At 34.3% G+C, this 11,370-nt stretch overlaps 1 protein-coding gene and 1 pseudogene across 1 annotated transcript; one reads left to right on the top strand and one right to left on the bottom strand.

Moving 5' to 3' along the window:
• Positions 1-2,259: 2,259 nt before the first annotated feature.
• On the bottom strand, positions 2,260-4,832 carry LOC109192814 (annotated as a pseudogene).
• Positions 4,833-8,915: 4,083 nt separating this feature from the next.
• On the top strand, positions 8,916-10,937 carry LOC109192815. Its single transcript, XM_019343519.1, has 6 exons — positions 8,916-8,986; positions 9,164-9,319; positions 9,431-9,601; positions 9,703-9,793; positions 10,229-10,318; positions 10,552-10,937. Exons 1-6 carry the CDS (start codon positions 8,921-8,923, stop codon positions 10,935-10,937), a joined length of 960 nt encoding a protein of 319 aa, XP_019199064.1. The 5' UTR covers positions 8,916-8,920.
• Positions 10,938-11,370: the final 433 nt, after the last annotated feature.

Genomic DNA, 11,370 nt, shown 5'->3' on the forward strand with positions numbered 1-11,370 from the left:
GGGAGTCAAAAATAGCACTTTTCCAAGCAAGCTCTCATTTTATTTCATAGTTTCATATCAGCATGAAAACATCACAAAATAGCAAGATATACAAGCTGAAAACGGCAGAAAATTTTCAGAATTTTGACCTGGATTGCAGAATTTTCTGGGGGATAACGGTAACACATTTTGACACAAAATTTGGCAGATATGTAGTTCAATAAGTCTAGAACGTACATAAAAATTTTCATGTCAATCCAAGGTGTGGAAGTATTTTTTCTGAAATTTTTCACAACATTGCTCCAGGCAGAAAAATAATTGGCAGCACAAACTTTACAAATTTTTCTAGAATAACCAAAGCATATTTTTAACAAAATATTTTTATAGACATCAAATATCACGAGTCTAGGTTCTCCAGAAAAAATTTCATGCCAAAAGGAGTTCAACAAGTATTTTTCACGAATTTAATTTTCAAACTGCGCCGATCAGAATTTTCAGGCAATGATTACTATGTGTAAAAAAAAATATTCACAATTTGTTTGCTTCTAGGCAAACGAACATGATGTGAGTCAATTTTTGACTTTTGGAGAGTAGCATAGCACTAGAAATAGAAGTTGCAAACTTCTTTCATGAGCCATTAGTCACCTTAAAGATCAATCCACATTCAGAGTCTTCCAGACCTTATTAAAAAAATAGCCCAATGACCAAACACTTAGCATAATTTTGTCATGTACTACTACTGAAGTACAATGTGACAATCATAACTGACGGGCAAATAAATTAGTGCTCTTGGTTTACCTTCTGGGCAAAACTATATTAAAAAAATTAGGTATTATCATTTCGTTTAAATACTTAGATTTGAGATCTATTTCAATGCCAAAGACTCATGTGAAATAATTTGTATAACAAATTAGCACCATCAATTAACTTTTAAAACAATACAAAGCCAATTTTACATTGGGGAAATCTCCCCTAGTGCTGTTATGTTTAAGTGTTCTTATTGTTTAATTGTTCTTACTGCTAAATATTTAATAAAGTGTCACGACTTAATTAAGTGAGTTGATTGTTAACTATTTATGAGATTATATAGGATGACAATCAATAATACAATTGAATTCATTCCTAAACAAGTTAAGAACCATGTTGAAGTTGTGATTTGTTTTATTTTATTTTATATATATTTTAATACTATTATATTTGCATTGTGGCGATATACTTATGTAGTTATATATTAATTTTGTATTAGCTAGGTATATTTCTTAAATTATTTAGAAATACTTATTAAAAAAAATGTCTAGAACTTTGTTATAGAGAGACATAGAGAGGATATAGTGGTTTCAGTGTGGAGACTATGGAGACAATCTAAAGAAGCCAAAGTAGCCCAGAGACTTCATGGTGTGCTCTGCATTCAATGTCCCTCTTATTTTTCATTTGCAGGTTTTGTTGTTCACCTGTAAACATAATTGGTCATCATCATCTACACCATTCTGAACCAATTGCTCATCATAATCCAAAATTATCCTATCATTTTTAATTTATCACAGAATACGTATTACTACATCATTAAAAACTCACCGTCATCATCACCTTCAACATCAACACATACGCCGTCGTTACCTTATCCGACTACACTGTTGGTCAACACCACCACCGTCTGCGCAACAGCACCGCCGTCTGCGCAACAGCACCGCCGGACTCACCATCAGCTCCGTGTGTGTGCGCGCACGCGCGTGCGTAGAGAACGATGAGAACAAACGAAGAACAAAAACAGAAATCGATGAAGAGATTAGGAAGATGTTGATTAGTATATATATTGGGAAATCTGTGTGTACGTATATGCTTATATATTAGGAGTAGGAGTTAGAATGGTAAGTAGGTTTAGAAAGATAATGATGATCATTGGGAAATATATATATATATATATATATATATATATATATATAGGGGTAATCGCACTTTTGGTCCCTCAATTAGTGCTCATTCTGCAATGTCATCCTTAGTTCCCAATTTGAACATATTTGGTCCCTCAATTATTCGACCATTAAGCAGATTTGGTCCTTCTGTCTGTATGGCCGTTTAACAGCGTTTAAAGCATGGGTAAAAGTGGAATTTCACATGGCATTGTTTATAATAAGTAGCGGAAATCGCACTTTTGGTCCCTTAATTAGTGCCCAATCTGCAATGACATCCTTAGTTCCCAATTTGAATACAATTGGTCCCTCAATTATTTGACCGTTAAGCAGATTTGGTCCTTCTGTGAGACCATCAGTTTAACTCCGTTTAAATCAGGGGTATAATTGAAATTTCACATGAGTAAGAATTGAAAGTAGTCTAGCCATCAACATAGCTGTGATTTCTGGTGATGATGGTCTGGTTAATGCCGTTGCCGATCATCATCAAGTATTTCTTGTTCTTGGCAATGGAGACGTATTCCTCGTACACGCTGGCAATCACGTATACGAGGAAGTAGCCGCCGTCGGGACAGAGTGTTGTTGGGAGCAGCGACGACGTCGTCATTAATGGTGGTAAAACTTCCACTCCCATCTTGACTCACAACCACAATGTCAGTCACCAGAACCTGGTTATCTTCCTGAGTTAGCAAGAACTTTCTCCGGCTAACTCGCTCGAAAATCGCCTTCATCTGTTCCGACACCTTCCGAGGCAAACGCCCGTTCCAGAACCCAAGCTGTTTCTTGGTCGGACGCCAAGCTCCGGCACCGGCGGCCTTCTTCTTCCTCGGCACCCACCCTTTAGTGAACAGAGCCAGAGAAACACTAAACATCCGCGTGTCGTTCGTCAGCGGCGCCACGATCCCATTCCTAACGCTCCAAGCCGACGACGTCGCTTGCAGGCTGTCTATATACGTTTGCATGTTGGTGAGAATGGTGCTGAGCAATGTTTGCACATCGTCGACTTCCAACACCGGGAGAAACCGGGAAGTCCCGTTGACAGTCTTGAAAGAACTGGAGAGATAATCCATGTTTAAACCGGCGAGGAACTCGCAATCCTTGAGAGCTCGAACGGCGGTGGTGGTTAACGACTTGGAATTGCGGCGAAGGTACTTCTAGATTAATGACAGAAACGTGCGCGCAAGGATAAGGATTTGCAGACGGAGAATCGGCCATATGATAAGCTTAATTTCTAGACATTATTTAGAGTAATTTTAGTTAGTGATTTGCATAAATAAATTATGTTTTAGGGTTAATTATATTATAAATATTATATTTAGTATATGTTACTAGTTTAGACTAATTTATATGGGTTTTAATAAATATTAGGCTAATGTTACATTTTTATTAATATATAAAGAAGAGTTTTATTTTATCTATATTACTAAATTTATTTGTTAGTTTTATTCATTCTATTTTTAATAAGTGTTTTAATATTTAAGTTTAATTGAGTTATTATGTCATTAGTTTATAATTATTTTATTTTTAACTTTGTTTTGTTTTTTTTTTTTTTCTTGAAGGATTTGCGCAGCAGTAAAGGAAAAAAGGTTAATTAGGTTAAAGGGTGGTTTTGCTTTCTTTAACGGCAGTAGAGGAAATTAAAGAGAGAAGGTCATAAGGGTTTATGGATTTGGTGATAGATCTTTTGGGAGACGGCAGAGATGAAACGGAACAGGAAGAAAGAGAGAAGAGATTCGATTGCAACTTCAACAAGAGATTTCCGAGCTTCAATCACAACTATCATCTCTTAGGCTTGAATTATTTTTCTTCTCTACTTTATTTCTTGTTTAAATTTTCAGAATAATATTCCTTGAATTGTTTATGCATTTAATTATGATTACTGGCTAGAACTTTAATTAGTGATTTGGATTAGCCTAAATTAGATTAATTGACTATTCTTCATGTGTTGATTCTTTTAATTTCAATTAGCTAATTGAGCTTGATTATATTTATTTTATGTATTTTAATTTTGAATTGTGTGACTGGCCATTGCATAATACTAATATTAGGGTTAATAAGAAGAACTGACAGGTGAATTATGAACCTAGAACTCGTAAGATAAACACAATTGACCTAAACTAGACATAGCTTTAGGTATTTGTGGTGATAATTGATTGTTACTTAATAGGTTCAATTAATGTTGGTGAGATATCGACAGATGATCACAGTTAATTGGATACAACCTAGTAGCTCGACGGAGTATTAGAATATAATTGGAGCAATCATCACTATAATTACAAGAATTAATATTTAGGAGAGTTTGCTAATTATCTAATAGGTGAACCCAAATCCCTAGTCTTCTCTTAATTGGAATTTTCTTTTCATTAAATTCATAAATATTCTTTTTAATCAAATTAATTCTATTTATTTGAGATTTCCCTTATCAACAATTTGATTATTAAAGATAACAGTTAATAGTGTTCTTCGTGGGATCGACCCTGGAATACTCCAGGAATTTATACTGTGATTGACTATGTGCGCTTGCAGATTATAGCAATCACCATAGTCGTAGACATTGGAAGAAGAGTTGTTGCTGGGGAGAACAATTTGGCAGTAAGATGGGTAGGGAGTGGACTTGCAAATGGTGGATGCGGAGACATTTCTCGACGGTGGCGGAGCATCTACGGCAGCGAAAATAACAACCGGGCAGAGAAAGGGGAAAAATTAGCTTATTATATTCAAGGCTATGTGAAATTTTAATTATACCCCTGATTTAAACGGAGTTTAACTGATGGTCTCACAGAAGGACCAAATCTGCTTAATGGTCAAATAATTGAGGGACCAATTGTGTTTAAATTGGGAACTAAGGATGACATTGCAGATTGGGCACTAATTGAGAGACCAAAAGTGCGATTTCTCCTACTTATTATAAACAATGCTATGTGAAATTCCACTTTTACCCATGTTTTAAACGGCATTAAACGGCCATATAGACAGAAGGACCAAATCTGCTTAATGGTTGAATAATTGAGGGACCAAAAGTGCGATTACCCCTATATATATATATATATATATATATATATATATATATATATATATATATATATATATATATATATATATATATATATATATATATATATATATATATATATATATATATATATATATATATATATATATAGATTTTGAATCCAGTGCACCCCCTAATTAGGTGAGATAATGAGCACTAATCTCTACCGTTTATTTAGATTTTATTAACGTTACAGATTGGCCTATTGTATTTTAGATCCGTGTGCTTTTGAATGGGGAAGGGGCTCTATTGTCTTTTGTGCGTTATTTTATTTTTGTTAATTATTTAGATTTGCGGATTTTTTGGTATATATTTATTGTTATTAGGTATCTTTCGCCAGTTTACCATTCTCATCGTTTTGTTTTACACTTCGCTGTTTTGATCGCCGAGAGAACTCTTCTGCTACCCGTTTGGTCTCACCGTCTATTCAGTCGCTTTGGATTGTCCGTCCGATAGCAGGGTTTACGACGGTCTCTCTTTGTGTTTCTCATGGTGGGTTCAAGCTCTAGGGCATCTAAACGATTGAGAGGGAAATCTTAAAGTTCTACACCAGGTATCCACTCGATCAATTGTTGTTCTTTTTTTGGTGTTTTATTTGTTTTAAGAATTGTAGGTTTCCGTGTCTGCATGTGTGGTTGTGGTATGTTTTCTCCGCCGGCGGGTGTGTTTTCGGGGGGAGTTGGTATGTGGATTGTGTGTTCGGCGGGGGGGGGGGGGGGGGGGGGGGTAGGGTTGGGATTGTCGGCGGTTTAGTGGCTTTTGCAGGGGTTTTTTTTTGTTTTTTTTTTTTTTTTGTTTTTTGTTTTTTGTTTTTTGTTTTTTTTTTTTTTTAAATTTTCGTAGTCTGTTTCAGTGTTTGTGCTCGGTTTCGGATTGCCTCTTTTGGGGATATTGCATGTGTGTTTTTGGGGTGTGTTGTCTTCGGCGGAGTTGGTTTTTTGCTGGGTGGTTTTCATCGGTGAGTTCGGCCGGGGGTGGCTTTAGGGTTGTCGTGCTGGGCTATTTGTTAGCTGTTTTATTTAAATATATATTAGGGCGTAATAATATATATAATTTAATATTTAATATAATAATAATAATAATAATGTAATAGAAGTGAAATTAAATTAGGAAGTAATGATTTTTTTTAAAGCAACCATAAAGGCGTATATTAATGAAGCAAATAAGCAATAGATTCAGGAGGGACAGAGTCCCAAAACATCGAACTAGCCTGTGAGAAGGCGGTTGAAGCTAAAGAACGAGCAAGTAAATTCGCTGATCTAGGCACTAAATAAATGGAACAATAAGTAAAAGTGGCCATAATGGTACTATACTGGTCCACGGCTAGCCCAACATAGGATAAGATTGAGGTCTAACGAGAGGCCAAGCTAGTCTGAAGCTCCGAACAGTCGGTGAATAAGCAAACTGATAAGATTGCGGAAGTAATGATTTAATATAAAACTTTACCAATAAATGTGAATACAATAAATGCGTTCATATTGCTAGTCTCATTTGACCAATTATTATTATTTTTATTATTATTACTATTATTATTATTATTATTATTATTATTAAATAATAAATAATTATTAGATAAAGTTTAGTATTGTCAGACTTATGGAGAGGGTTTAATAAGAATAATTAGTATTATTAAGGTAAGTATTTATTTTATTATTATTATTATTATTATTATTATTATTATTATTATTATTGCTAAGTAATTAGTATTAATAAATAATTATTAGACAAAGTTTAGGATTGTCAGGATTATGGAGAGGGTTTAATAAGAATAATTTGTATTATTAAGGTAAGTAATTATTTTGTTTATTATTTTTATTATTGGTAAGTAATTATTATTATTATTAAATAATTATAAGACAAAGTTTAGGATTGTCAGAAATATGGCGTACTTATTTTGTGTATTATTATTATTATTATTGGTAAGTATTATATAGTAGTATGTAAAATAAAGTAAATAAGGTAATAGCATTACTATTATTATTATTAAATAATAAATAATTATTAGACAAGGTTTAGGATTGTCAGAATTATGGAGAGAGTTTAATAAGAATAATTAGTATTATTAAGGTAAGTACTTATTTTGTTTATTATTATAAGTTTAGGATTGTCAGAATTATGGAGTACTTATTTTGTGTATTATTATTTTTATTAGTAAGTATTATATAGTAGTGAGGAAAATAATGTAAATAAGGTAATAGCATTATTATTATTATTATTATTATTATTATTTTGCTTATATATATATATATATATATATATATATATATATATATATATATATATATATATATATATATAGAGAGAGAGAGAGAGAGAGAGAGAGAGAGAGATGTGTCAATGTTATCCGAAAGTTAAGGATTTGGATAATTTGATTGCATTAAACATGTGGGCTTCCACTTTGACTCCTTAAATGGTGAAATTAATTCTTGGGCCAATGAAATATATCAATCATTAATATGTGGATCATAGTTCAAATAATTGTGTGGAACATAAATAAAAAGTACATTATTTGAAAATATATTGTTTGAGTACTGAAAGTATATTATTTTGTATACTATTAAATAATGTACATTGAATACACGAATAATGTACTTTTAGTATATTAAAAATGTACCTTGTATTTAGAGAAAATAAATTATTTGAGTATTGAAAGTACATTATTTTGTATAATATACATTCAGTACACAAATAATGTACTTTTAATATATTAAAAACGGAGTTTTTTATGGTCCACGAATGAGAAACTATGTGATGTCTTCAATCATTGTAGGTGCTTAAAAACTTTCTAACAATCTCTTTCTTTAGTAAGATAATTAAGAACAATTTTACATGAGTGTTATGTGCATGTGATGGATAGTGAATTGTTTTTCCTTCTTGAAAAAGAAATTGTAGCTATTTTCCAACTTTAATATCAATGTTGAAAATGTGAAATTTTGTTTCCATATTTTCAATTTGGAGAATATTTCAATTTGAACACATAAAAACTCTATAAGTGTGTTTAATTGGAGGAATTCTTCATTTCTCTGTATTCAACATCTCTTGTTGAGAAAGTGTCCTATGAGCCCGCATGGGTAGCTCAACTGGTCATAGAGGTGAAACTTTGGAAGAATGACCAGGGATCTCGTCTCATCAGTGGCAGTGTGGGAGCCACTTCTCAAAGTGAGGGAGGTTCCTTGTGCGCAGTGAGTACCGGTCTAGTCTCTGTGCTTCATGGTCAGTTGAGTCAATATGATTTACATCCTCTTAGGGTTGAGGTCTTCTCAACCTTTTGGAAGAGAAAGTATCCTATGAATGTTTTGACTTCTTCAAACGACATTATTCTGTTCATCATTATATGAATTGTTATGTCTCTTCTGAAAGTATAACATTTTGATCTTAACATTTTAGCTTCTTATGATATAGTTTGTTTCTTCTAGTTTTCTAACTCTTATGGTAGATTGTTCTTTTGCTTGCTTGGATTTTCTACCAAAGAGTCTTTTCTGGTTGATTAAGTCTTATGCTTAAATTAGACTTTTCTTCTAGAAGATTTTCTCTTCTGTTGTGACGTTTTATTATGATTATGCTCTCTTTTGTTTGATCAAATGTTCTACTAGAGAGCCTCTTTTGTTTGAAGTATCTTAGCTTCTAATTGATGAAGTATTTTGCTAAGGCTTCATTTCTGAATGTCTGTATACATTACTGTAAAAAAAAAAAAATGAACAAAATTTAAAAATCAAACCTTTGCATATTGTAATAATTTTAATCAAAATTTTTAAATTTTAATGATGTTCACCAATATAATTTTACTCTTCAACCTAAAATATCTATCCAAACTCTCAACATATTGACATGTCATTTCAGGAAGTTTTCTTAATATTTATTATTATATGAACCAAATAATACTTATCTTTGCATCTAAAAAAAAAAACAAAATAGTAATCTGATTAACTTGTAATCTTATGATTACCAACCGAAAGGTCTTTTATGATAGTTTAAGAAGATGAATCCATTGGCTGCCAATAAGAAGGTGATCAAGAGAAGGTCTCCTACTCCCAAGAAGGTTCAGGTAAACATACATACATGCCATTGTTGTTTAATTTTGAAGTTTAATTTGATGCATAAAATAAGACTGAATACCCCTGCTTGCACTACACTTCCTCTTACTACCTTAGCTTACTACTGTGGAATGATGGGATTTAAGGTTAAATTGGTTAATTTCAGTTTCTTGGCACTATTTGAGCAGGCTAAAGGTGAAGGTTCTAGGAGGGAGTATGGGTGTGTTGATGAAAACTCCATAGCTATGAGGAGAGGTCGAGAACTTCAAGCAAATCTTTCACCTCAATTTCCTAGTGTAGTCAAGTTCTTGCTCCATTCTCATACTACTAGTGGATTTTGGTTGGTAAGTCCTGCCCACATAATCATATCTCTTTGGTGTTAATTAGGTTAAATCAAGTAATCTAAGCATGCTTACCACTGTGCCTTCATTCTCAAATATATTATCTTCTAATAGGGTCTGCCAAAAGATTTCTGCACTTCTCATCTGCCAAACCATGATACTGCCATTATTTTGGTGGATGAAAATGGAAGAGAAACAGAGAGCAAGTACCTTATTGAGAAGCATGGCCTGAGTGGTGGATGGAGAGGATTTTCCCTCCAACACAACTTGGTTCCCGGGGATGTTGTAGTTTTTCAGCTAATCCTAGCCCCATCCACCCCCCATAGCTTTTCTTCTGCCTAGCTTCAAGGAATTAGCCTCATTTTTACTCCTTTTCCCTGTTTTAGGTGTACATTGTTCGGGCAAATGACTCGGCAAATATTGCTGGTGCTATCAGCCTTCTGGATTTAAGTCATTATGCACAGCCAATTGCAACTGGTATGCTTTCCTTAACTTGTTTCTTTTGCATTAATTGAATAAAGTCTACAAAAAACTTAATTGATGTCCTCTCAGTTGTGTTGCATTGCCTCATCAACATTAGACCTGCATTTGAGTGTTACTGACTCAATCTATTACAATATAATATCTGTTCATATCTACTTTCGCAACCTATTGAAGTACAAAGAGTCAATACCGTCCCTACTAGGGCTCGAACCCAAATGACCTCCCATTTGGGACAGTCACTTCAGGTCATTGGCTGGTATATTGGTATTATTCTAAAGAATATATTGTATATCTTATGTCTCACCAATATAGGTTGACTAACAATTTCTAATTATTCGTCCATCCAAACTATGCCAACTTGCACAAACCAACATATATAATATTCATTAGGACTGAACTATATATGAATAACTTTTTCTGTTATTCCAGAGGGTTTACTGCTGGAAGGTGATGATATTGAGGAAAATGTGCTGAGAATTGAAGACGCTGCAGATCAGTTAACCAGAATACAACATGAAAGTGACAATCTGGAGAGAGAAGTCTCTACATAGACAACTTATTATCTGGCAGTGATAGAGATAACAGCCCCCTGCAGCCTATGAATGTGGTTGAGTTTTCACAAGTGAAAAACTTTGAGGATTTCAACGTTGTTGTCAACAACCTAAACATAGATTCTAAGATCTCCCAAGACACCAGGCTCAAGTACTACGAGCTGTGCCGCAGTTGAAACGCGTATCTTCATGAGCTTGAAGAGCCTGGGTTGAACTACACGCTAATCGCCGGGGCAATAACAGAAACTGTGAAAATCGCCGATGGCATCAAAGCTGCTACGCTCGCAACGGGCCGTGATGTTTTGGAAGTATGGGACAGAACTCTGATAGGGGTGGGGCATTTCGGCATGGAAGTGGGGTTCTTGCGCGGCAGGATAAGTGAGCTGATTAGGCTGTGCGAGGCGGCCGAAATTGTTTCCGGAAAGGAGAAAGAAAAAGCCATAGCTGAAGCGGAGATGAAAGATCTCCTGCACAAGGTGTCGAAGGTGAGTGGTGTGATTAAAAATTTGGAAGAGGAGATCCAGGCACACAGCGGCGGGGAGAGGGTAGAGGAGGTTTTCAAGAATGTTGCGAGTGCTGATTGGTGAAAACCCTTCTTCTGTAGTCCTGCTTGAATGTATGGCTATTGTATGTAAATTCATTAGTGGCTAATATGTGTACTGAATTTTATTTGCTGTAGTATGCTAAAGAAATCAAGGCAAATTCATTCTGAATTTTAAATACACAAGTTTTTCTTTCCTATTCTAGAATTTACTTTATATATATAGAATCTTGATCATGTGCAGCGGACTCCACCCATGCGACGGTCGTGCAGCAGTCTCATGATGCATCCGTCCCTCCGATTTTCATCGGTGGCTCTCTATCGCTCCGATTTTCCATCGTTGGGTCTCTGTTGTGTTGATCTTCCATCGAAGACTCATTCTTGCTTACCTTTGATCATCCATCATCGACTCTCCAGTGCTTCAATTTTCTAGTCTCCTTTGTTTCAAATTTCCATTGTTGATTCTCTACTACTTCGAT

The sequence above is a fragment of the Ipomoea nil genome, unplaced genomic scaffold (genome assembly GCF_001879475.1).
Source record: "Ipomoea nil cultivar Tokyo-kokei standard unplaced genomic scaffold, Asagao_1.1 scaffold1834, whole genome shotgun sequence".
Classification (NCBI taxonomy): domain Eukaryota; kingdom Viridiplantae; phylum Streptophyta; class Magnoliopsida; order Solanales; family Convolvulaceae; genus Ipomoea; species Ipomoea nil.

Bases quoted from the DNA above. Each gene is read 5' to 3' on its own strand.
- LOC109192815 (XM_019343519.1), top strand. From the start codon at position 8,921: ATGAATCCATTGGCTGCCAATAAGAAGGTGATCAAGAGAAGGTCTCCT. The intron at 9,320-9,430 runs GTAAGTCCTGCC...ATCTTCTAATAG, and splicing joins CTACTAGTGGATTTTGGTTG to GGTCTGCCAAAAGATTTCTG. The intron at 9,794-10,228 runs GTATGCTTTCCT...CTGTTATTCCAG, and splicing joins TGCACAGCCAATTGCAACTG to AGGGTTTACTGCTGGAAGGT.